Source organism: Agrilus planipennis, unplaced genomic scaffold, assembly GCF_000699045.2.
Source record: "Agrilus planipennis isolate EAB-ADULT unplaced genomic scaffold, Apla_2.0 scaffold66, whole genome shotgun sequence".
NCBI classification, from domain to species: domain Eukaryota; kingdom Metazoa; phylum Arthropoda; class Insecta; order Coleoptera; family Buprestidae; genus Agrilus; species Agrilus planipennis.
In genome coordinates this window covers 60,145-87,904 of record NW_020438868.1, presented here as the reverse complement: position 1 = coordinate 87,904, position 27,760 = coordinate 60,145, and the positions used below count along the sequence as shown (strand labels likewise).

The 27,760-nt window shown below is 34.9% G+C and overlaps 1 protein-coding gene across 5 annotated transcripts; it reads left to right on the top strand.

Moving 5' to 3' along the window:
• The first annotated feature begins 1,658 nt into the window (after nt 1–1,658).
• Nucleotides 1,659–26,986, top strand: LOC108734725. Of its 5 annotated transcripts, none has more exons than XM_025976192.1 (4): nt 1,659–1,871; nt 22,993–23,186; nt 23,243–24,918; nt 25,000–26,986. In XM_025976192.1, exons 3-4 carry the CDS (start codon nt 23,268–23,270, stop codon nt 25,197–25,199), a joined length of 1,851 nt encoding a protein of 616 aa, XP_025831977.1. In that variant the 5' UTR covers nt 1,659–1,871; nt 22,993–23,186; nt 23,243–23,267; the 3' UTR covers nt 25,200–26,986. The 5 variants fall into 5 exon arrangements, with proteins under 5 accessions (XP_025831977.1, XP_025831975.1, XP_025831970.1 ...); XM_025976190.1 differs by having other exon boundaries at nt 1,660–1,871; nt 23,243–23,451; nt 23,530–26,986; XM_018466373.1 differs by lacking the exon at nt 25,000–26,986 and having other exon boundaries at nt 1,661–1,871; nt 23,243–24,659; nt 24,731–24,798.
• The last annotated feature ends 774 nt before the right edge of the window (nt 26,987–27,760 follow it).

Genomic DNA, 27,760 nt, shown 5'->3' with positions numbered 1-27,760 from the left:
AAGAGTTCGATGTAGCATTAAAAAATTTAAAGAATAATAAGGCGCCAGGTGTAGATGGGATACAGGGGGAAATTCTAAAACATGCAGGACAAGAGGTTAGAGATCGTATGTTTAAGTTAGTTAGTCACATTTACGAAACGGGGAAAGTCCCAGAGGATTATAAACGGAACGTAGTAGTAACATTACCTAAGAAGAGGGGCGCGGATAGGTGCGAGAAATTTCGAACAATTAGCTTAACTTCCCATGCGTCAAAAATCTTAACTAGAATTGTACAGAGGAGGATGGAAAAAAGGGCGGAAGAACTATTAGGGGAAGATCAATTTGGGTTTAGAAGAAATAGAGGAACGCGGGAGGCCATTCTAGCTTTACGGGTAGCAATAGAGAAAACGATAGAAAAAGGAAAGAGTGCGTACATAGGATTTGTAGATTTAGAGAAAGCTTTTGACAATGTTAAATGGGACAAGATGTTAAATATACTTAAAAATGTAGGGATGAATTACAAAGATAGAAGAGTGATACTTAGTTTGTATAAAGAGCAACAGGCAGTTATAGAGCTGGGGATGCAACGTAGAGAAGTAAATATTAGGAAGGGAGTCAGGCAGGGATGCACACTGTCACCGCTACTTTTTAATCTATACATCGAAGACGCCATCAACATCATTAAAGACAGTACAACTGTAGGGATAGATGTGCAAGGGCAAAAGATTAGTATGCTTAGATTTGCAGATGATATAGCAGTATTAGCATCTAGCAAGGAGGACCTAGAGATAGCTTTAAATAAAATGGAAGCGGTACTGACAGATCAGTACTGTATGAAAATAAATAAAAGAAAAACTTAAATACTGGTATGCAAGGGAAGAAAAAGTAGGGAAAGAGCGAATATAAAGATAGGAGACGAAAAATTAGTCAGGACGGAAGGAGTAGTAGGGATGTAAAACAGAGAATAGCGCAGGGTCCTGTCGCCTTTAATAAAAAGAAGTCGCTTGTATGCTCGAGGACGGTTAGTTTAGAAATTCGAAAAAGATTGTTAAAGGTGTATGTTTGGAGCCCGGCGTTGTACGGGTGCGAAACATGGACAGTGGGAGCGGCGGAAAAGAAAAGGTTAGAAGACTTCGAAATGTGTTGTTATAGGCGAATGATGAGGATAACGTGGGTAGAAAAGATTAGAAATGAAGAGGTATTAGAAAGAATAGGAGAACAGAGGACTCTATAGAAGTCAATAAAGAATATGCGAGATAGGTTGGTAGGACACCTTCTCAGGCATGAAGGTCTAGTCAGAGACATATTAGAGGCAGAAACAGGAGTTAGGACGGGTACAGGTAGACCTAGGTTAGATTACTGTTCGCAAATAGTTAAGGATGTGGGTTGTTCTAGTTTTAGAGAAATGCGAAGTTTAGCTCAGAATAGGAAACAGTGGAGGTACGTGTCCAGCCAGTCTTAGGCCTGACAACCTTATGATGATGACATAAAAAATATATAGAAAAAACTGCGTATGTTTATGTTGTTTTCATTATTAGTAATGTATGTTTTTCTTACCTCAAATTAAGTAGTGCAATTGATTGTTCCAGTTCATTTTAGTTGCGGTATTTTAAACACACCCCTCTGATAGTCGACATGGTTAAATGGAGACTGCATTCTAGGTCTCGCTGTATCGTTAGTCAGCTGCTTATCTATGGTCAACTGGTTGTTTGTGTTTTGTATTTTAACGGTTACTCGGATTTCGTCTTTAGCCATAGTTTCTAGCATTTTTAGTAGTTTGCTGTTCGGTTGTTCTTTTTTATCGTGTGATATTAGTCTTGTGAAAAGGGACATTTTTTTATAATTTATGTACGAATTGTAGAACTAAGTTCAGCAGAAGAATCTTTAAAGGTGTAAGAAATGTTTATATCCATATTCATTTATTTATAATATAATTTAGAAATCTTTGGTAGGTATAATGCTATAATAAGTATACAAGTAAATTTATTTTATAAAACAGTAATGTTCAATATTCAAGAAAAAGAGCAATTCTGGAGTGAAGGTTCTTTATTACATTTTGTAATATACATCCTACGTTTCGCTCTAGTGTTACAAGCCTCCTTCAGGGTAAGATTATGGTGTGTCACAAACTCAATTTTTTGTAGGTGTCACGGAACATTGCTAACATATCGAATAAACCAATAAATAGTTTTTTCTATGATAAGTATTTACAAATTAGCGTAAGGGTAAAACATTTGGTTATTCGGTATTTTAACAATATTCCACAACACAAAAAATTGAGTTTGTGATACCATAGTCGTACCCTGAAGAATCCTTGTAACCCTTAGACGAAACGTAGGTTGTAGATTATAAAATTTAATAAAAACTTTCACTCCAGAATTGCGTTTTTTTCAGTATTAGCATTCTTGGGGAAAAATTAGTAACTATGTTAATATACAATATTTATTAATTAAATGGTTCATATGTAGATGTGTAATATTCTGAACAATATGAGGCATTATATGTGTATTAACAATTGCAATAATACTAATTAGTTTTGTGCAATGTTAAACATAAATTCTAATTATTACAATTATCATTTTGGACAAATTTTACGTTTGGTGGCTTTTAACACTTAACACACCTACCTTTAGGTACCTACAGGATAGGCATATGAAACTAATCAACCCTGCACCCTGCTATTAATTGGAAGTTTCTTTTGAGAATAACTATGAATTGTGGATCAAGAAGGTGCAAAAATTTTGTAATATTAACATGAGTGAAAATTCTTATCAAATTGCACTTTGTTAGTAATTGATTATCCGCTTTAATAATATGAGAATAACAACTTTATATATTTGACTTAAAGGCGGTTCTCAATTCGACTGTATTTTTTTGTGGATACGTTTTATGTTGAAGAAAATATTCCACCTACAAGGGTGCAAAATTAGAGGATGATAAAAAATAGGAAAACCTCGTTATTTCAGTCTGATCTTTTTAAGTCTTTAGTTTGGGTTCGTGAAGGATGATTGCACCTGTTTTCGACTATTTAATGTAGTTGCCAGCTTTGAGACGCGAACAAACAGTTTTCCAATAAAGTAATGTCGATAATTTATATTATGAATTTATTGCTAGTATACTTTATTTTATTTAACCATAAGCTAATTACTTGTATGATTTTTTCTATAAAAAGACAATTATACGGATTTTTCAATTTTTGTCCACAAAAGCTATTTGTCCAGTTTTAAGTCGGTTTTAGACCACTTGCAAAACAGGAAATTATATGGTAAAATAAAAAAAAATATAGATACCTACTTGTTAAGAAAGTAATACAGATCGTAAATTATAACACATTATAGTAAATTACTTTTTTCTTATACGAGGGTGGATTGATAAGTTTCCGGCCTGACCAAGAAAAACAAGGTTTTTAAAAATTTTTTTTTTTTATTTCTCAACATAATCTCCTCCAAGGCTGATACATTTCTCATAGCGGTGTTCCAGTCTATTAATGCCATCTCTATAGACTGATTCGTCAAGCTCCTCAAAATAACCATTTACAGCTTCGATTACTTCTTCATTGTCCGCAAATCTCTTACCGCCAAGCCATTTTTTGAGATTAGGGAACAGAAAATAGTCACTCGGGGCTAGGTCTGGAGAGTAAGGAGGGTGCGGCATCAATTCAAACTTTAGATCGTTGATTTTAGCCGTCGCAACGATTGACGTGTGCGCTGGTGCGTTATCGTGATGAAACAAGATTTTTTTCTTCGCCAGATGAGGTCGTTTAATTTTCACCTCGTGGCTCAAACGTTGCAATAAGTCTGCGTAGTATTGACCAGTGATAGTATTACCCTTTGCAAGGTAATCAATGTATATAATACCTCTTGCATCCCAAAAAACAGTAGCCATAACCTTGTTCGCCGAAAAAATTGTTTTTGCCTTCTTTGGAGTTGGTTCCCCTGGTCCAATCCACTGTTTAGACTGTTCTTTGGTTTCAGGAGTGTAGTGGTGGACCCACGTTTCGTCAACGGTTACGAATCGACGCAAAAATTCGCTTGGATTACGCTTATACAATGACAAATTTGCGGTAGAAATGTTTTTTCGAATCAATTTTTGGTCGACTGTTAGCAAACGCGGCACCCATCTTGCACAGAGCTTTTCCATATGCAAATGTTGGTGCAAAATATGTTGCACACGTTCATATGACATCTTACAGGTCTCAGCTATCTCACGCACTTTCAATCTGCGGTCTCCCAGCACTATTTGATGAATTTTTTCGATCATATCTGGAGTTGTGACCTCAACGGGGCGTCCTGAGCGAGGCCCATCAGAGGTGCTCACACGACCCTTTTTAAACTCGGAAACCCACTGCTTAACGGTTGAATATGACGGGGAGGATGTCCCCAGTGTTGAGTCCATCTCTTTTTTAATTTCCTTCGGCGTTAACCCCTTCAAATAAAAGTATTTGATGACAGCACGATTTTCCTGCTTTTCCATTTTTACGAAAACCACAGAGGCGTCTTGTTCAGCGTGCTGTCAAACCTACACTAGCAAGGAGATCGGGCTGAAACTATAGCTACAAGCTATCCAAGGATGGTACTATAGAATGTCACCTCAAGGTAGGCCTAGTGGCGTCATCTCTTGGTTAGGCCGGAAACTTATCAATCCACCCTCGTAAAGTCCAATTCATATAAAAACAGTACATTAGTACATCAAAATTATTATCTTCTATCATTTACGGGTGGTTTGGTACACCAGAATTGTTCTTTTCGTTTGTAATAGGAATGAACAAAGTTTTAGGTTTTAAAGTTCAGTCAGTCATACAGAAGCAAATAACGGAAAACTGTAGGTCCCACTACAACACAGTCAATCGACTGGACCAAACTAGATGTTTGATTGAAAAGCAATTAAAAAATAGTTTAAAGTTAGTTTATATGTTTTCTCAATTAACAACTACAAATTTTCCTCAATTGCTTCTGTTTTCGTAAACATTTTGCGTAATTAGTAACCCAGTATTCGTCCATTACATTTGGACTAGTCAATTATAAAAAATAATTTGCACGTTTTATTATGTTCAATATGTGTTCAATAAGTACCATAAACAAATACAAAACATTTATCATGCCAAAAATTACATAAAAACTTACTAGAAAGTCATTGTGCCTTACTATTTTTTTTTGCGATTTATTGACACATCTTCACTACACAGAAGTAAGTCTCCAAATAATGAGATCATTATTTTGCAATCAACTTATCTAGTAATCTATTATAATAATTTTTATATTGCATAAATATTAGATTTTCAATAAATTGAAGCATGCACGATGATTACCTTTAATGTTATAGTTGAAAACAGGTGAAATCACCCTACTTAGGTAAAGTATTGAAAAGGGTTTTATACGTCGGTGCTTATAAATTATATGTACATTTTTTTAAAACAATTGACATGCACCTATAGCTGACACCCATGTGTTAATGTGAACCAATCCTATTGTTAAAATAAATATAAAGCACCTATACCTTACATGAGAATTAAATACATTAAATGTGATAGCTACTAAATAATATTAAATATACCGACGAATAAAGACTGACTATTGATTGCGTAGGTATATGCACAAACATAATCTAAAGGGTCAAAAAATTCAAATAGGGTGACACTTGAGATGTATCCTATAGAATATGAAAGATGAAATGGAAATATAAATAAAAAACCGATTAGATTCGTTTGAGGGTAGGTACCCCGAGGTTGTATATAATTGAAATGTTAATAGGGATTACAGGAAAGTACAGCAATAAAGTTATTTACACCGATAGGCAGAATATAAAAGAAATATAGTCGAACATCTAAAATATTTACAGGAAGACATGCAAAAGAAATACACTTACTACAACGCAAATACAATTGAAAAGGATTTTGATTGCTTTTATAATTGAAAATAGAAAAGAATTATTTGAAACGATATTTGCCTAAATTTGAATAAAGGAATGCTTAAGTGACATTTGAAGGAATTAACAAAAGAAAGAAATTTAAAATAAAAACATGAATATTAGCTATTATTTATAAGAATTAATTGTGCTGTATTTGGTGGAAACATGTATCCGCCACAGTACCCCCCCTCCTGTCCTGTAGTCACGGTAATCCTTATCGCGGTCTGGAAACCGCAGCCTGCGCCCTGTCCGCATTGTTCGCTGCAGTGATGATTCCGGTCGTCACAGTGCAGTTCCAGTCTCGCTGGTGCTTCCCAGTGGACCGACGCCTGCTGGACCTCGATGGTTCTCTGTTTGTCGTTGTAGTTGTCTAAGCCAGCTACGATGTATGCCACTATTAGTCTGTTTATCAAGACTTTGATATTTTGTCCACGAATGTTGACGACGAATATCTTCTCTGTACGAGAAGCAACTTTGTATGGACCATCGTATCGTTGTTGGAGTGGCCCTTTTGGTCCATTCGTGACATAGAAACATGTCTGTTGCGGTTGTAATGGTACCACCTACAGGTCGCAGATGCTGTACTTGTTGCCGCAGTTTTTGTACAGAGTCCGAGGTAATGTTTGATTCTTGGGCGTCTTTCTCAGGAACTCGTCCGGAAATCGTAGGGGTTCGCCATAAAGCACTTCTGCGGTTATGGATTGCACATCTTCCTTCCAGACCAATTATATCACTAACATAATCGTTGGATGGGTATCTGTCCATTTAGCGGGGTGGTGCCACTCAATCACTGCCTTCAATTGTCGGTGAAGTATTTCAACCATCCCATTCGCTTCTAGTAGGCTTTTCTTAAATGAGTCGCACCTATCAGATCTCTGAACAGTTGCGATTCAAATTGCCCTTCTTGGTCTGTCGTAATGCGTAGCGGAGCCTCAAAACGAGCTATCCAGTGCAAATAAAAATTGCAGGCAACTGTAACGACGACCTCTTGACCTTTAATTGGAATAGCCTCTGGTCAGAGGGAGAATCGATCCATGCATGTTGTAGCGATAACCTTCAAAGAAATGACATGGACGTGTTCGAATCGGCTAGAAAGCGGCGTGAAAGTTCCCTGTATTGTTAACAGGTGGCGCGTTATATTGGACTTTTGACAATCCAGACAGTTTTTCGCTATTTCCCGACAATCCTAATGAATGGTCAAACGTAACGAACTGATACCGCTTTGGCAGATGCATTGGTTCCTGGGTGCGACAAGCCATGAATTTTGTCGAACAGCTCGGCGAAACTTGAAGGGAATGAAGGGGCACGTAGTAGATATAGAAACATCGCAGACCAGGAAGATGTTCGTACTAGTCATTTTTATCAAGTTTGAGCTGCAGCTTATAGTCCTTCTTTCTCTCTAGCGATTCCAGCTCATCGTCGGTTCATTGTGCTGCAGTCAATCGCGAGCGTGAAAGGGTATCGGCGACGACATTGTTCTCTCAAGGAAGGTGGCGGATATCAGTTGAGAACTGTCCAATAAAGTCAAGATACCAGAATTGTCATGGGATGCAGATGCTATCCTTCTATTCGAAAGCGTATGTAATAGGCTTATCGTTTGTGTACAGTGTAAACGTCCTGGCTGCTACCATGCGAATGGAATTGTTACACGACGTCATACATTGCCCAGAGTTTTCTGTCACACTCGGCGTACTTTCGTTCTGCCGATTTTAATTTTCGAGAAAAGAGGGATAACGGTTGCCAAACTCCCTCGACGAATTGTTGCAGGACCGCTTCAATTGTGGTGTTTGACGCATCACAAAAAGTCGCCATCGGTGCATCGAATGCTGGATGCCAAAGCGTTCTTTGTATTGTGGAATGCCGCGATGACTTCTGATGTCCATACAAGCAGTCCCTTGCCTTTAATGTTGCCCTTTAGAAGTCCGTCAAGAGGTGCCTGGAGATTTGCAGCCCTAGGTACGAATCTCCAGTAAAAATTCACCATACTTAAGAATTGTCGGAGTCCTTTGACGGTGGTTGGTTGACCGACAGCTGCTATTGCTTTGACTCTTTCCGGTAGTGTCCTTGCTGTTGAAGAGGTATCCCAGGAATTTTACCTCAAATTGTCCGGACTTACACATTGCCGGGTTGATAACGACGTCGTAGTCCTGAAGGCGGTTGAATATATATGGAGGGGAAATGACCAACAACTTTGGGACGACCTGGCGGTCCCTAACTTCATGATGTTGCAGTCCCGTTGGGCAGCCTGTAAGCAATGCGGGGCTAACCGTGGGGGTTTGTACGGCTTAGGTGGTCTTGGTGTCGTCTTGATGTGGTGTTGGGTGCGATGTCTTACTTTCTCGAAGCCGTCCGGTCGCAGAATATTCAGAAGTCGGCTAGGGCGTCTAGGTAGGGCGACGATCCGGTGATGATTTTAACCGTAGGTACCTTGTCGGCTACTTGACCCAACGCTGATAATTTAGTGATGCCGTCGATGAGTTTTCGATTCCTCGCGTCAACTAGTAAGTGAAATGTGCTAGGAAATCGATCCCAGGGTTAGGCCTCTTGACATCTATCATTACGAATCTCCAAGTTAAACGTATTCGTTGTTGTGCCGTACTTTGCAATAGCGGAAAGATCGTGGATACACTTTTCGCGGGACTGTTGAATGTAGGAGTTCGAAAAAATTCACAGATCAGCGCCGGTGTCCACCAAAAACTAGGTGTTGGTTTCCCGCACTCACGAATTTACACATCCGCTTACATTTTTAACTTCCCATTAGGAAGTTATTGTAATTGGGTCGAAAAGTGAAATCGGAATTTTCATTATATTTGCACGTTTTAACATATTAGTAGCATGCTAGCCAATTTTTTTGATGATGTGTGTATGTACGTACGTACGTACGTACGTACGTACGTACGTTCGTATGTCAGCATTTTTTTCGTTTTCGATATCTCAAGAACGGATTGAGATATCGCCCTCAACCAAAATTTTTTCGAAAGATATTATCATAATGAAGATCTGAAAGAAATTTGAACGAAATCGGTCAAGCCGTTTTTTTTTTATAAAAAAAAAAACGAATTAATTACAAACAATTTAATTAAAATACGTTCTAATCTAATCACAACAATGAAGTTACGGAATCAATAATAACGAAATATCATTATTCAAGACAGGGAATAACATATTATAATAACATATTATAATAAAAATTTGTTTATAACAAAATGAATTGTTATAAACAATCGATAAACAATAAAAAATAGTATTTACCAATTGACTGATGCAAGTACTCTATCAATTCGGTTTTCTCAGACGAAATACTGTTTCTTATGGGTTTATAAAATGACGAACTCTCAAACATTGTTTGTTATTTATTATTGTGCCGCGTTTTTTTCAAACTTTAGAAACGAATGTACTTTACAATAACTGTATTATCTAATGGGAAGTTAGTCGTATTAGCACCGACCAAAATGTGCTCAGACCAATTTTTTCGTATTTGTCTCGAATAGTTCGTGGTACCAACAGATACCGTCACCTGTATCTGTTTTTCACACTTGGCTGGCACGAGATTCGACAATTTCGACACCGAAATTCGCAACTTTCTGTTGCAAGGCGGTGCTTATCTCTAACCGAAAATGACGCAATTGTTCCGCGAGCATTTCGACAATCGACGACGCTGTGTAGCTGTACTTGCAGAAGTAATTGCTATCGCTGTTGCTACTGCGATTGTTGACTAATCAACAAATTCATTACCTTTTCGGCTAGGTCCTCCAAGGAGCGATAGTCGGTTAAATCATAGACCTTTCAGTAGCAGGGAACACTGCGGAAAATTTTAAAGCAAAATTTGCTCCATCCTTATCATTGGCAACGAACGAAAGCCTTGCTTGAGACTGATTTTCAACCGCCAGTGGATTTCTTTCATTGGTTTCAAATGAAAAGTGTCGCAGAGCTTAATTTTTCCATATGGTGTTGTTTACATTCACAATAGTCACTAATGGTGTAATAGAAATTGGCATGTCGCACATCCTTTCAATTCCTATTTCAACAACGGGTATCGGTAAATCTATGTTGCGAAATTTTTAGAGATTCGGACCGTTTGTACTAGCTGTGCGTTTAAAAGGCTCGACTTATTGGACTCTTTACAAGAGACTACCAAATGTACCGTTGTAACTGCCTAGACATAACGATGCATCCCCTCACATTACAAAACCGATGTGTCAGTTTTTTGGCGAGCAGTTTCCTGAACGGTGGATTGGACGTAATGTACTTTGACCGTCGTATATCCCGGATCCAAATCAACTGGTCTTCTTTGAATGGATTTGTATGAAACAGCGCGTGCACGAAACTCTATTGTACAGTATGCTAGAGATCTGCACGATCGCGTGATAATAGCTGCAGAAATAATTTTAGTAAACGTCTCGAAGCATGTCTAGTTTGGAAAAATTTTTGTGTTGTACGTTACGGCATATTTAGTGGTGTTGTTTCTGGAATAAATAACTTCGATAAGTAAGCGGTAAGTTTACTTGTAAGCAAAGATCAGTAAAAGTGTAACTGGTGGTGCATATATCGGCGATAAACAAACGTACTCGTTTAACTTATTTTTGTTTTAGTAGGCGTCTTAAACATGTGTGGTGGTAAGTTATTTATCTTACAATGTGGCGGTCGATAACAGTCACTGCTTTTATTCTGGTTCGCTATTTGGTGCATACCGCACGTCAATTCCCGCGCAGGACAGGCTTCAGATTGTAAATTGTAATTTTCTTAAAAAACTTTTTTACCCTTAACCACGCTTCTAAACTTATAATACCACGCGATTCCTTATTGCATCTAGTTTATATCCTCTAAAGTTTCGCACATATTTTTGGTATATCCTGTATACATTTTTGTTTTAACGATAAATAAGCATTTGCGTCTTGTAACATACAGTTCTAGTCGATCTGCTAAGACCGCCCATTAGGAACTCTATTTGTTTAAACGATCTCTGTCTTGCGTGTGTATTTTTTCTATTTTTGCGCAGTTTTTCTGTAGGTCACACCTCCAGCCGTTTAAAACAAGTTGTGAAAATGTATGTTTTCATTTGTAGTTTTAAAATGTCTTGCCACATATAGTTTGGACACCTATTACGATAAAAGTGCACTAAATAAACATTTATTTATCGCTGATATATGTAGCATCGTATAAATTACGTGAATATTAATAGCTAAATAAGTGTCATCTGAATAATCTTAAAGTTCCACACCACCGTCGAGGTATTATCAGGCTCGTAGCCTTTTGGAGAGGAGGGGTTCGCCAATAGTCCTGTCATCCCAGCAGAAAAAAATATTTACTGTTTTTTGCCGGTAATTGATCTTACCGCTTATTTATCGAGGAGTTATTGCTTCCAGGAAGAACACCTCTAAACATACCTACACACTACCTTCAAAAATTGTTCGAAATTAACACCTCGGGATAGGAAAGGATTTGAAACGTTTACCGAAATCATTACGCAGCCGTACATATCATTAGGGTTGTGCACTGCAATTTGACACTCGCAGTATTTCACATAAACCTATACAAATAATCCAATCCATCGTCCAAGAAACTGCTCGTGATGAAATTCGCGCACTTCTTTTGTAACGGTACATCCTCAAATACATTCGGTGGTCTCATGTAAAATACTCAAATAAGTGGCACCATTTAAATGCACAAGTAAAACGAACGGTTCGAACGGTGAATCTCCAAAAATTCCGTACCACACATTTACCGAAAACCGTTGGTGAAATCGTGAACGATTTGCGTCACAGCAATGGTGATTATAGTGAAAATTCAAACTTCCGTTTCGCGCGAATAATATTTGTCTGTACACAACACCCTATGAAGAAATTAGACTGCAACACTTTTATTTCGAAACAAGTGACACAAATCCACGAGCGGATGCAAATCAGTTTCAAGCAAGACTAATTTACCACACGCTGTCACATGAAAAAAACCAACGTTCCGTGCTATTGCGCTATCAAGGATTTCGTCCTATACAGCGGCCGTATGGTTCAAACCCGTAAAAAAAGTATTGTAGCGAGCACGAGTGTGTTTGTGTGCGATCGGGCACATGTGTGCGTGAACGGCTTATCGATTTGCCGACTATTCTCGAGCGCCTTTCTTCATTTGCGCCGTATTTGTAAGTGTGTGTCGTACCTGCGTTCTGGAAAAGCAGTTCCAACCGTTCAAAAAAAAAATAAACTATCCGGATGTTTCCAGAAGGTTCCAGAAAGTAATTAAAAGAGTATTTAAAGGAAGAGACGATCGCTGAGTGTTCAGATTTCCTAGAGAAAATATTTGGTCTGCTCCTTTTTGAAAAATATACATTTACAAGGGCTGGGATTATACCTGCTAACTTTCTCTTTGGGGCACTATGGGTTGTATGCAGGCAGATTGGAATTTGAAAACAAGTGGCAATAAAAAAAGGTTCAAGGAGGAGGCAGGCAGTTTTTCGGAAATAATTGCAGAAGGAGAAGTACTTTGCTTTTCATAACGAGTAGGCGCTCTCGTATTCGGGTTGTCATTCAAGGAATATAATTTTGGGAAATCTGCACATAAATAAGGTTATGTGTAGGTTAAGGTTTATACATTAAGTTTTTGTACATAGTGTTGTGTTTTGGAAAATACAAAGCTTTAACGCAACAAGGGTTTTTAATTTAACAATACTAGTAGTCCATTGGTTCATCCTGAGCTATTGAGATGATGTGTAGCGAATTACGCACACATTAATTGGTCCTTCGAGCCGGATCAGGAGTACCCAGGACTAGTGGTAATACATGGGAATTCTTCTATATAACATAGAAGTTTGAATACTACAAGGTTTGCATATTGAAAGTTGCGGATTTCTGGAATTCTTCGAAATTGATGCCGAAGATATATGGATACAACAAGGAGTTGGATCTACTAGGTCATTTATGGGCGATAGTGTGTAGTGTACAGTGTATACAGTGGATAGTGAAAGTTTGGGATTTAAGGTCAGACAAAATATTTTTTATTGTTTGTTGCATTTTTTACTGACATTTTTTAATTAGTGGATTATTTGTTGATATTGGTTTCTTTGATTAACTTAGTTGCATAATTTCGTTGGGTTACGTCATCATTATTTTTAATTTTTATTAAAATAAAAATGGAAAGGTTAAATAGACAAAGGGCTGTCTTTAAAGGCACAATTACTAGGGTGGAAACCTTTATAAATAGAAGTATTGCTGACAACAATATAGATGTTTGTGAATTTGAAGTAAGGCAGAATATGTTAAATGAGGCTTATGTAGGTTATTCGGAAGTTCAAGGGAAAATAGAAGACGAGGATGATTCTGAAGTCACATTAAATGATAGAGCTGACGTAGAAACCAGGTACCTAAATTTAAGTGCATTAATTAAAAGGTGTTTAAAGAAAAACATTGAAACAAATTCTAATTTGAGTTCTAGTTCTTTAGGGTCATTACAGTCTCAATATAACAATATTAAAGTTCCAGAAATATCTATTCCAGTTTTTAGTGGAAAATTTTCAGATTGGAGTAGTTTTTATGATTTATTTAATGCACTGATTGTCGAGAACACACAGTTCTCTGATATTCAAAGGTTTATTTATTTAAAATCATCCTTAAAGGGTGAACCTTTAAAATTGGTCGAAAATTTACCTTTAACTAACGACAATTTTAAGATTGCTCTAAACATTTTAAAAACTAGGTATGAGAATAAATTGTTTGTTGTTAATGCACATATTAAGGCACTGGTGGAAATTCCGTCTATAAATAGATGTACGGGTCCTAATTTACGTGAATTCATTACAACAGTAAAACAACATGCGGAATCGTTAAAAAATTTGAGTGTCCCAATTGAGAGCTGGGACCTAATTTTAATTTATTTACTAATGCAAAGATTAGATTTTCAAACTAAACAAGCATTTGAATTTGATAGAGGAAGTAGTGCATTACCTACATTAAAGGCATTTTTGGATTTTCTGGAAAAACGATGTATTGCATTGGAAAATTTAGGGGTCCCGGAAGGTAAAGGAAAGTTCATCAATTTAAACACAACTAGCACGGATTATAAGGGAGTGCACACAGGTCTAAAATGTGAGTATTGTAAAGGTACTAATCACCATATTAGTAAATGCTATAAGTTTAAATCGTTATCGACTGACCAACGACGACAATTTGTAACTATAAATAAATTGTGTTATAAGTGTTTGTTGCCTCATTTTGTGCAGAATTGTACTAAGGCAGGGTGTTCAATTTGTAAGGGTGGGCACAATACTTTATTGCATGTTCAAAGAGGCAAAAACGGGGGTCAAGGTCCTAGCAGTAAAGAAAACATTGTCGTAGGTAACAGCTCTAACGGTGACGGTCAACGTGGCATTAATGGAAACAATAGGGATATTCCTGCCTCTCAGGAGAACACCATCGCAGTAATTGATCATAATGAAATAGTAGGAGAAAAGGCGTCTTTAAGTAATTCCATTCAATTATCTGCAATTGCAAAAGGTAGATCTAACTATGTTATGTTAGCGACGACACAGGTGTGTCTTTTGGATAGAAACGGGAGGTCTGTTATAGCGACAGCTTTATTGGACAGTGGTGCACAATGCTCATTAATAACAACAAAATTAGCGGAAAGGTTACTGTATCCAACCTATAAACGCACTGTTCAAATTTCGGGAATATCAGGCAAAGGGGCGGTGTGTAACGAAATGATTGACATTACACTATCTTTAAAAAATTGTAAGGATATTAATAATAAGGAAATTCATGTATCTTGTTCAGTTTTAGATAGATTTGTATCGAAATTACCCCAAGTACAAATAGATATGAATAAAATTCAAATTCCGGCCGATTTGCATCTGGCTGATCCGTTATTTTACAAACAAAAATCAATTGATCTGTTACTCGGTGCCGATATTTATTATGACCTGATCACACCAGAAATAATAAAACTAGGTAGAGGTTCGCCTGTTTTACAAAACACTCTCTTTGGTTGGGTTATTGCGGGCAATTTATCTGAGGAGTTTATTGGGCATATAAGTGCAAATAGTTCTGATAAAGTTTCTTTGACGGCAACTGTAGGGGATGTTAATAAAATAATGGAAAGATTTTGGGAAGTCGAAGATGTTAGTTGTAGTAATAAAATTAGGAATTGTGAGGAAGAACTGGCGGAAAATATTTTTAACAAGACAACAAAGATTTTAGAGGACGGGTCATTTCAGGTAACTATGTTACTTAAAACAAGCAATGAACATGTAAAATTGGGTGATTCCTATACGTTAGCAAAAAAGAGATTTTTTAATTTGGAAAAAAGGTTCTTAAGGGATAATGATTTATTTTTAAATTATAAGCAGTTTATTGATGAATATGTATCATTGGGTCACGCAAAATATGTACCACTCACATTTAAAACTTCTCTTGGGTTTAATAAGTATTTTCTTCCACATCATTGTGTCATTAAGGAATCAAGCATGACCACAAAACTAAGAGTGGTTTTTGATGCTTCTATGAAGTCATCAACGGGTTACTCTCTGAATGACGTGACGTTAAAGGGGTATAGGGTTCAACCAGAATTAGTGGATATTTTGTGTAGGTTTCGGTCGTTTAAATATGTAATAATTGCGGACATTGAAAAGATGTACCGCCAAATTAAAGTAGAACCATCACAGACCTTTTTGCAAAATATTCTATGGAGAGACGGACCTAATCAAAGTTTGCAATGTATAGAGTTACAAACAGTAACCTACGGAACAAAGGCTGCGCCGTTTTTAGCTACAAGGGTATTATCTGAATTAGGTAATAAAAATTTAGACAATTTTCCACTAGCGGCAAATACTATTCTTAATCAATGTTATGTAGATGATATATTAAGCGGTGCAATGGACTTGGATACGTTATTCGATTTACGTAATCAACTTATTAAGTTATTAGGGCTAGGAAATTTTAAATTACATAAATGGGGATCGAATTCAAAGGAGTTTTTAGCTAGCTTTCGTGTTTCAAATATTGATTATGCAATTAAACCAGACGAGGTGTCAAATAAGGTTCTAGGAATTTCTTGGAGCTCAATGTCCGACGAATTTTCGATTTCTACGCCACAAAAAATTAATTCTAGCGTCACTAAAAGGAATGTGCTATCAGTGATTGCGCAGATATACGATCCATTGGGATTGGTGGCTCCGGTAGTTGTAGTTGCAAAATTGATTATGCAGCAAATGTGGCTGTTGAAATTAGATTGGGACGACGTTTTAAGTGAAGAGTTAAGGGTGGAATGGGATAAATTTCTTAAAAATATTTTGGAACTGTCTGATTTAAAAATATCAAGGTGGTTGTTTTCGGATAAAAACGCAATCTCGATTGAAATACATGGATTTGCTGATTCAAGTTTAAGAGCCTTTGGGGCATGTATATATTTAAGGGTAATTTATGAGGATCACACGGTATCCTGTAAACTTATTTGTTCTAAATCTAGGGTGGCGCCGTTAAAATCTATTACAATTCCTAAATTGGAACTAAGCGCGTGTTTGTTATTATCTAAGTTAGCAGCTAAGGTAGTTGAAACTTATAACAATACTTTTAAGATAGCTAGCGTTAATTTGTGGACCGATTCTCAAATTGCTTTGTGTTGGCTAAAGTCGCATCCTTCGAGATGGAATATATTTGTAGCAAACAGGGTGGCTCAAATTCAGGATTTAACGGCTTCTTTTAAATGGTGGTATATACGGTCAAAAGATAATCCAGCTGATTGTCTTTCACGGGGGGTTGACTCTAAGGATCTAAATGAAAATTCGCTGTGGTGGGAAGGTCCCACCGTGTTAAAAAATATTGACTTTACGTTTGATACTTTTAAGATTAATACCACTTTACAGGAGATCCCTGAACAAAGAAAGACAGTTTTAGTGATTAAAACAGATGTAGATTTTGATAATTTTTTCAAAAAATTTTCGTGTTTTACAAAATTAAAAAGGGTTTTAGCTTACTGTTTACGTTTTCTTAATAATATTAGGACTGGAAATACTAAATATAAGGGTTGCTTAACGGTGTACGAATTAGATAAAGCTCAATTAGTAATAGTTAAATATCTACAAAAGCAACATTTTTCTGACGAAATTGCACAGATCCAAAATAATAAAACCATAAAAAACAGGGCTATTTTGTCACTTAATCCATTTGTGGATGAGTCAGGTATATTGCGGGTAGGAGGCAGATTACACAACGCAAATGTTAGTTATTCACAGAAGCATCCGATATTATTACCATCAAAAAATTATGTTGTGTCTCTTCTGATGAGACACGAACATTTAAAACTTTACCACAGCGGTGCTCAAACAGTTTTATCTAACATAAGGTTAAAATATTGGCCTCTCAATGGATTACGCGAAATTAAAAGGATTATTAGGAATTGCGTTACATGTGTTAGGTTTAGATTACAGTCGTCACAACAAATAATGGCAAATTTGCCTAAGGACAGGCTATTGGCTACTCGAGCGTTTCAAATTGTGGGAATTGATTTTGGGGGACCATTTTTCATTAAAAATTCAAGAATAAGGAGGGCATCATGTGCAAAGGCGTATATTGTAGTTTTTATCTGTATGGTTACTAAATGTGTTCATCTAGAGTTAGTGACAAGTTTATCGTGTGAAGCATTTTTGTTAACCTTTAAGCGGTTTATCTCACGAAGGGGTAATCCAACCACAATTTATAGCGACAACGCCACTAATTTTCTAGGCGCGAGAAATCATTTACGCGAATTATATATATTTTTTAAAAATAGGGAAAATGAAAATAAAATTGTAGATTTTTTCGCAAATAAAGGCATACAATGGAAATTCATTCCACCTCGCTCGCCACATTGGGGGGGAATTTGGGAAGCCGCCATAAAAAGCGCAAAATTTCACATTTTGAGAGTTATTGGGGACGCGAAACTGACATTCGAAGAATTTACTACTGTGTTGGCACAAATTGAGGCTATACTAAACTCACGACCATTGTGTGCGCTCTCAAATGATCCTGAGGATTTGTCCTGCCTAACACCTGGACACTTCTTAATAGGGGAAAGTCTTATTGCGTATCCCGAAAAGGATACAACCACAGTGCCAGAAAATCGATTGTCAATATGGCAGAAATGCACAAAAATTCAACAACATTTTTGGAAACGATGGTCGGTCGAATATTTAAATCAGTTACAAAATCGACCCAAATGGTTAAGAAATAATGAAAATTTGAAAGTAGATCAGATTGTTTTGTTAAAGGAGGACAATGTACCTCCTCTAAGGTGGCCTGTAGCAAGAATAATCGAAATTTTGCCGGGGCGCGATGGTAAAGTCCGATTAATAAAATTGAAAAGTAAGACAGGAATTTTCACCAGGCCGATAGTAAAGGTGTGTCCCTTACCTGTAGAGGGATAAGTCAGACTGTAGGTATTGATGTAGTAATAGTGTAAATAATAGATATGTAAGGCAAGTTTTACTTTAGATAATGTTTTATGTTACAGTTATTCTTTATACATTTAGTATTTTTATATTTAATTATACTTAAGAGATTTATGATGTTTTGAAGCGAAAGCTTCAAGAGGGGAGTATGTTCAGATTTCCTAGAGAAAATATTTGGTCTGCTCCTTTTTGAAAAATATACATTTACAAGGGCTGGGATTATACCTGCTAACTTTCTCTTTGGGGCACTATGGGTTATATGCAGGCAGATCGAAACTTGAAAACAAGTGGCAATAAAAAAAGGTTCAAGGAGGAGCCAGGCAGTTTTTCGGAAAGAATTTCAGAAAGAGAAGTACTTTTGCTTCTTTCATGACGAGTAGGCGCTCTCGTATCGGGTTTATAATTCAAGGAATATAATTTTGGGAAATCTGCACATAAACAAGGTTATGTGTAGGTTAAGGTTTTATACATTAAGTTTTTGTACATAGTGTTGTGTTTTGGAAAATACAAAGCTTTAACGCAACAAGGGTTTTTAATTTAGCAATACTAGTCCATTGGTTCATCCTGAGCTAACGAGATGATGTGTAGCGAATTACGCACACACTGAGAAAAAAGAAATAAATTGACCGTTGCAGAAGTGAATCGAGAAATAAATTGACAGTGATAGCAGTGAAATAAATAGCGCAGTGAATAGTGATATATCAACAGTAGAGGAGATAAATAGAATAAATCATAACCTAAGTTAATTTTCTTAAACCCACGAACATTATGGTGTTGTCACATCATTGTTACAAGAATTGTTCTACTCCAATGACTGATGTTTCGATGAATTAGTTTATTGAACTAAATACAAGGTTTAAACGTTTTAAGAAACAGCTTGACTGTAACATAAACATGTTGACTCACACTTAATCTAATTTAACACATAATAAACAATCCATGAGAAAAAAAAAACAAAAGTACAACCACAGCCGTCTTTAGTTACAAGCCGTGCCGAAGGTTCACTTGGCGAGACTGTGGGAGTCCTAGGATTTCCCAGTTAATGAGAGTTACAGCTAATACATTGATTGTTTTGTTTTATGCAAGTTCTATATTTTAATTTTAGTGGAAATATCGTGCAATAAATGTGCAATAAAGTTACTTATAGTGTGTTTTAGCGATTAATACATTTAGATGCAGTTTTTAATTGCAGAAGGAATATTAACTATTAAGTGAAAGAAGTAAAAGTGTTTTAGGTCAGATTGTGAGTTTTAGTTGTATTTTTCTTGTTTATTTTAACAAAATGCCTCGCCGTTGTGTTCCCGGTTGCAATTAAAATATAAATCATCTTTAAAATGTTGTAAGTGTACGTCTATATTTTTATTCCCAAAAAATTATGAAATGCGAAAAAATGGATAAGTGCAATATCACGCAACGATTGGACTCCCTCAAATTACTCTGCAGTTTGCATACATCACTTTAACGAAAATGACATTATAGAACAGTAAAAAAAATGTATCCACTGCTGGAAATGTTTTCAAATTACCTTCAACACATTCAAAATTACAAGAGAATAATGAAACAGGAATTGACAATGTTGAAAATTCTCCCTTAGACATAGGTCAGTTTATTTAAATTTTAATTGTCGATTATTTAATGAATTTTGATTTAGATGACTTCTTAATTTAATTTCAGGATATGTAGTTAATTCTGCTCGTAAAAAGGTAACTTAACTTGGCTCATAATAAACAATAAAGGCTCTTGCTTTGGAGATATTTATTTTGATTATTTACAAGGCGGAAGGCATTCCGTTCCTATTGATGTCAGTATAGTTTTTTTGCACATTTCTGCCATTCTTGAAGAAATAAGTAATAACGAAAATCTGCGGACACTATTTTTGCGGGTTGAACATCTAAAACCAATTTTAGGAAAATTAACTACTGAAAGTATTAAAAATGATATTGTTTATTTAGAATTTTCAAAAATATGTAGTTGTAGAAAATAAAGATATACTCTTCCAAAATTTTATCTTCTTTTGCTAATGTGTTACTTAACGATTGCATTAAAATAATGAAATCAAGAGTCCCGCCATTCCAATACATATTCAGCTAACTGTAAGACAGCAACAATCCATAAATTAGAAACATTCAAATTGTAATTAATTTTTTCTAATGGGATGATAGGGCTATTGACGAACACTAACAAAAGGTAACGCGTCTTGACAATAATTCAATAATGGTGTGGAAATTTGCCTTAATAATTACAATTATCGAGATGACATTCGTATAGGTACCTATTAATGTTTACGTAATCTTTTCTATTGTGGTCTTAATATCTACATATTGTAGTATATTATAAAGTCACATACTATCAATGATGACTAATTAATTAATTATTTATTTATTTAGCGTATGGCTACATCACAACAACAAAATCACAGTAGAGATATATAATAAAGTATATATATATATAATTTATATGGTCACATGAATAAACAAACAAGTCAGTGCAAAATAAAGCTAGGGTAGAGTATAGACAAGGGTATGATATGATATCACAGGCAGACATCTAAACTTCTGATGTATTTGACTGCACTCTGTGTGGCATCCATAAAGTCCTCCAAGGGGCCGGGATAGCATCTAGAAGGGCAAGCTTCAATTATGTGACGGACAGACTGATTACCAGTACCACAGTCACACTCAGGAGATGGCGCTTTTCCACATTTGTACATTAAGTCCGCACATCTTACATAGTTTATTCGGATTCTATTTAGGGTTGTCCATGTTTTGTGCGGCAGGTCGAAGCCTGGTGATTCCCGTGTGATTTTTGTTGGATCGTAACAGTCATCAAGTACTTTAGTTGTCCATTCTCTTTTCCACATCACATTGAGGTCAAGCTTTAAGAATCTGGGTGTCCAGACCGGATCCTGTTTAATTCGACGGAATCAATATCCTCATGTATTGGTAGTTGGGACTTCTCTATAATTTTTTGATATACCCTGGCAAGGGCCCTTTGTCTTTGGAGATGTGGTGGGGGAATGTGGCTTAAAGTGGGGAGCCAATAAATAGGAGTTGTTCAACTGAACATCCACTTTATTTATGTGGGAACTATTGAGCCACACGGGGGCACAGTACTCTGCGCAGGAATAAACTAAGCCCAGGGCTGAAGAGCGCAGGGTGGAGGCGGAGGATCCCCAGGTAGTACCACAGAATTTGTGTATGATATTTTTCCGGGTGTTGATTTTTGCTGCAGTTTAGGAAAGGTGTTTTTTATAACAAAGGGTTCTATCGAGAGTAACTCCTAGGTATTTTGGTGTTTTTGGTTCTCAAAAGGGATTATAAACTCTCTGTTAGCCATTTTATTATTAAGATGGAAGCAGCTCACATCTGTCTTAGATGCGCTAGGTTGTAGCCTCCACTTACGAAAATGTTCTCCCAAGATGGCCAGGTCCGCCGTTAAGATGGACTCGGTTACTTCAAAGTGCTTGTGTCTAGCAGCTATGGCCCAATAATCTGCATAGCCAAACTTTTTTGATGTTGCTGGCATGTCACAAATGTACAAACTGAATAATAGAGGGTGAAGTGCATCATTCAGTTTGTCCAGCTGATGACAGTAGACTTCCGAATTAATCGTTGTGTTATCCGGTAAAAGCTAAAAAAAAACGATTCCTTTAAAATCCCACCAAGCAGACAGCATAACCTTTTTTTGGTGAATATCGGCTTTGGAAATGGTTTGAGCCGGTTCATCTTTTTTGCTCCATGACCTTGTTGTATACAACCCATTTTTCGTCCCCAGTGATGATGTGCTTCAAAAACGGATCATTTTCGTGACGTTTGAGAAGCGAATCGCAGACGTCAATGCGGCGACACAGATTTCTCTCTGTGAGAACATGAGGAACCCATACATCGAGCTTCGAGGATAATCCCAGGCCTTTAAAGTGGTCATAAACTGTTGAATTTGATAAATTTAACCTCAATCCGATCTCAAGTGTTGTTATTCGCCGGTTCACATCAACTAATGCCTTTATCGCGTCTTTATCAGCTTCAACCGGCCTTCCCGAACGTGGTGCATCTTCGACATCAAAATTGCCGGATCGAAATTTAGCGAACCAGTTCTGGCACTGGCATACTGTCAACACACCTTCTCTATACACATCAGTCAATTTCTTTCTGGCCTGAACAGCATTTTTACCCTTGCTGTAGTAAAACAGTAAGATATGTCGAAAATGCTGCTTATCGTTCTCCATATTTAAAAGGGCACTAACCAAAACCTACTGCGTAGAATTAATTGGAATTTTTCACACACAAGCCTTGCTATATGAGCTCGCAAAGCATATAAAAATTATACGGCTTAAATGTGAAGTTGGGTGCAAAAGAATACAATTAAATCCTCTATCGGGAAAAAACGAAATGAGTTTCCGAACAACCCAATATTTCTTTCCAGGGTCGGAAAGCATTTGTCTGTACAATGTACATACTACGTTTTTTTTTTTTTCGAAAACCCTAACCTTTTGAACTTACAAACATTCATTTAATTTTCTCGTTTTATAGCGTACAAATATTTTTTTACAAAAGCAAAACTGGTATAATATCAAAGGGGCCCACCCCCATATACGGCACACTTTTTTTTGTACACTTTTAATGAAAGTTTGCAGTACTTATATTCTATTCCCCCTTTTTTGTTAAATAAAGGGAAATTTATTGTTTGTTTTTTAGGTGGAATGATATTTAATATTGATTATTGGATTTCACCTTCGAATCTTGGCAGCCCAATTTATTTTGCTACATTGCTAAAAAATAACAAAACGTATAGTGGTTTTTTAACAGTATTCAATGTAAAGTAATAATTATTTTATATCTTATTTACGAGCTAGAGAAAGTATACTGATAGACTTTTCTACTAGTACACGGTAAACATAAAAGTATAAATTTTAATTGAAAAGGGGTTTAATCAAAAAATTTGCAGATCATACTTGGTTGGACTGTTTTTTATGATAACAATGACATATTTTCGAAGGACTCAAAGAACTCAAACAACTATAAATGAATATTTCTCCTTGGAACCGATTAATGAAAATAGGAAACGTAAAATGAGGGGTTTGTCCTTAAAACAACAATTTGGGTCAGAAGAATGCACAGAAAAGTACAAAATTTTACAGGACATATTGAAAAAAAGTAAAGATTTCGTAAAAGATAATCCACATACGCAAAATGTAAATTTCATATTCATGGCACTTGATCAAATAATTTCAGATAAGTATTTTGGATCTAAGTCTAACAGAAAAATATTTTATTGCACCGTGAAAAAGATAATTCGAAGATCCAGGTTCGAATGTATCTACCGACGTGAGTTATATCAAGGATATGATTATACATGCATGACTTGGTTGACACGTGAACAAGATTTTGTGGTGGTGAACGAATGGGTATTGAATCGTATTGTTAAACCGATCATTAACAAGTATTTTTTTGCTATGAAAGATATCAACACCAATTATGGGTTAAAATTAATTCCCATGAGAAAATGGTTTTCTTTTCAAACCAGAGTTATTCAAAATATGATTAAGAACCAACACCTACAACCACTCTCGTGCAATCCTACATGCATCAGAGGAAAATTATCTATTTTAATGAAAAAAGACATAAATAATGTTGAAAGTTATCGTCCAATTGTATTGCTGAACAAGAATTCTAGGGGTAGTGAATCGAGGAAGAAATTAAAAGAAATTGCAGCTTCAATTCGAAAATTAGCGTCTGAAATGTGTGATACGAAAACTAAATATTTTTATCAAGAGTGGTCAAAGTTTGTAGAAGAAACGGGTTATAAAAATATTTACGGTGCAGTAGCGGACGTTAAAGATGCTTTTGGTAGTATAACAACTAAGAAGATGTCTAATTTATTAGACAAGCTTGTTGAGGAAAAGAATATGGAAAGTGCTAAAGGATATTACATCAAAGCTCATATACGCAACCAAAATGTAATATATCAGTTTACACGTAAAGGAATTCCTCATATAGGAAGATGGAAACACGGTTTATTACAGGGTGATATTCTTTCTTCAGCCTTGTGCCAGTTATACATAAGCGATCTCGATCGGCAGTACTTGACGGGATTTTCTCAAAACTTTCTCCTTCACCGTTCAACAGACGACTATTTCTTTTGTACAACAAACCGAGAAGATTTAACAAAATTTATGGCAATAATGAAAAAACATTATAAAATAAATGTGAATAAGTTTCAATCCAGCATAATCAATGATAATATACTCTTATACAACGGAAATATATTTATAATGGGCAGTAAAGAAATAAAGTGCCACTATAAATTTAAAAAAGGCAGTTTGATGAAGCATAAATGTAAATTCTGGAATTTGAGGAACCAGGTGGCGTACGAACGACTGGACTTATTTATTAAAAGAACATTGGAATTTCCTTGTAATAATTATTTTTTTAGTAAGATGTACATTAATACAGTATTTAACAGCTATGCGACCGTTCTGGATAACTTTTTCGAAGGGATGGTATATATTGCTTTAAAATTTGATGCTGCAGTAGTAGCGGCGTATCGAGAAAATATTCCATCAGGACTTCTCATCGAAGTAATTAAAACAGTCTTTAACAGATATTGCAAAAAATGTATAGGTATACTAAACAAAAATGCAAAAAATGACGAAAATACAAGAATTAATTCGAAAAGTCACTTTTATAAACTAAGCATTCTAGCATTTCAATTGGTTTTGAAAAAACGAAAATGGTTGTATGGTGACACTATTAAACAACTGAACGTAATGAACAAATCGCACGTTGTTCTGCAGAAATGTTACATCAACATGCAACGCTTTAGGAAAATTCCAGATGTGTTTAAATATTTAAAAATTGGGACCTGTATTCGTTATAAAAAAATATGTAATAAAAAATGTTAAAAGATTTTATTTTTAATACATTGTTTCTGTATTTTAAACGTTGTTATACTAGGTAATAGTGTTTTATACAAATTTTGACATGTAACACCGTAGAAAGATTACAGATGTGTTTAAGGATTTGAAAATTAGCACTTGTTTTCGTTTTAAATTAAATATGAAGTGAAAAATGTTAAAAGATTTTTATTTTAATACGTTATTTTCTTATTTTAAATGTTATTATACCATGTAATAGTGTTTTATACGAATTTTGGCATGTAACAATATAGAAAGATTACAGATGTGTTTAAGGATTTGAAAATTAGCACTTGTTTTCGTTTTAAATTAAATATGAAGTGAAAAATGTTAAAAGATTTTTATTTTAATACGTTATTTTCTTATTTTAAATGTTATTATACCATGTAATAGTGTTTTATACGAATTTTGGCATGTAACAATATAGAAAGATTACAGATGTGTTTAAGGATTTGAAAATTAGCACTTGTTTTCGTTTTAAATTAAATATGAAGTGAAAAATGTTAAAAGATTTTTATTTTAATACGTTATTTTCTTATTTTAAATGTTATTATACCATGTAATAGTGTTTTATACGAATTTTGGCATGTAACAATATAGAAAGATTACAGATGTGTTTAAGGATTTGAAAATTAGCACTTGTTTTCGTTTTAAATTAAATATGAAGTGAAAAATGTTAAAAGATTTTTATTTTAATACGTTATTTTCTTATTTTAAATGTTATTATACCATGTAATAGTGTTTTATACGAATTTTGGCATGTAACAATATAGAAAGATTACAGATGTGTTTAAGGATTTGAAAATTAGCACTTGTTTTCGTTTTAAATTAAATATGAAGTGAAAAATGTTAAAAGATTTTTATTTTAATACGTTATTTTCTTATTTTAAATGTTATTATACCATGTAATAGTGTTTTATACGAATTTTGGCATGTAACAATATAGAAAGATTACAGATGTGTTTAAGGATTTGAAAATTAGCACTTGTTTTCGTTTTAAATTAAATATGAAGTGAAAAATGTTAAAAGATTTTTATTTTAATACGTTATTTTCTTATTTTAAATGTTATTATACCATGTAATAGTGTTTTATACGAATTTTGGCATGTAACAATATAGAAAGATTACAGATGTGTTTAAGGATTTGAAAATTAGCACTTGTTTTCGTTTTAAATTAAATATGAAGTGAAAAATGTTAAAAGATTTTTATTTTAATACGTTATTTTCTTATTTTAAATGTTATTATACCATGTAATAGTGTTTTATACGAATTTTGGCATGTAACAATATAGAAAGATTACAGATGTGTTTAAGGATTTGAAAATTAGCACTTGTTTTCGTTTTAAATTAAATATGAAGTGAAAAATGTTAAAAGATTTTTATTTTAATACGTTATTTTCTTATTTTAAATGTTATTATACCATGTAATAGTGTTTTATACGAATTTTGGCATGTAACAATATAGAAAGATTACAGATGTGTTTAAGGATTTGAAAATTAGCACTTGTTTTCGTTTTAAATGAAATATGTAATGAAAAATGTTACAATATTTTTATTTTTAATATGTTATTTTCCTGTTTTAAATGTTGTTATACTAAGTAATAGTGTTTTATACAAATTTTGACATGTAACACCGTAGAAAGATTACAAATTTGTTTAAGGATTTGAAAGTTGGTATGTGTGTTCATTATAAAAAAATGTACTCGGAGTTTATTTTTAATTTTAATGCATTATTTCTTTATGTATATAAATATTACTTATAACAATAGTGTTTTATAATGTTCCTACAAACTTTTTACATGAAATAAACCATTTTAATGATTTACTCGTTTGTTTTGTATTTGAAGGAAGCTAAACAACAGTAATGTAGCTTCTCGTGTAAAATCTTCAATGTATAATATGCATCATATCACTGCATAATATGGCGCAACCAAATTGAAAGCATAGCTAATCTAAGATTTCTGCAGGTATCTGTTTTTTCAAAGAAACAATTCATGCTGCTTTGTTGCCTATAAAAAATTAGCCGTCATTACCTTTAATTAAATACATTGCATTTAATTTATGTTAACGAATGTCAACTATATGTTTTTTTAAGTGAAAAGTGGTTTCCAGTTCTGTCAGTCACAACTTCCAGGTTGCCAGGTATACACAGGTATGTTGTTGTTAATTATTTACACTCACCGTGTTTTTTAAGAAAATATACTCAAATAAAGTTTTCTTCTTTCTGTATCCGATAATATCTGGTTACCTGTAAGAAAGGACGCAATTAGTGGTTGGCAATATTGAAATAATTACTTTTTCATCATATCTCAGCTGTAACATTTGAAAAAAATAATTTATACATACTGGTCAATCAAAGTAATGAAATATGTATTTCATAATAACTATACAAGAAAATGTTGCGTTGTTTTTACTAATCATGTTTTTTCATCATCATAAGGTCGTCAGTCCTAAAACTGGTTGGACACCTACCTACACTCTTTCCTATCTTGAGCTAATCTTCGCATTTCCCTAAAACTAGAATAACCCACATCCTTAACTATTTGCGA

Bases quoted from the DNA above. Each gene is read 5' to 3' on its own strand.
- LOC108734725 (XM_025976185.1), top strand. From the start codon at position 23,268: ATGATAACAATGACATATTTTCGAAGGACTCAAAGAACTCAAACAACT.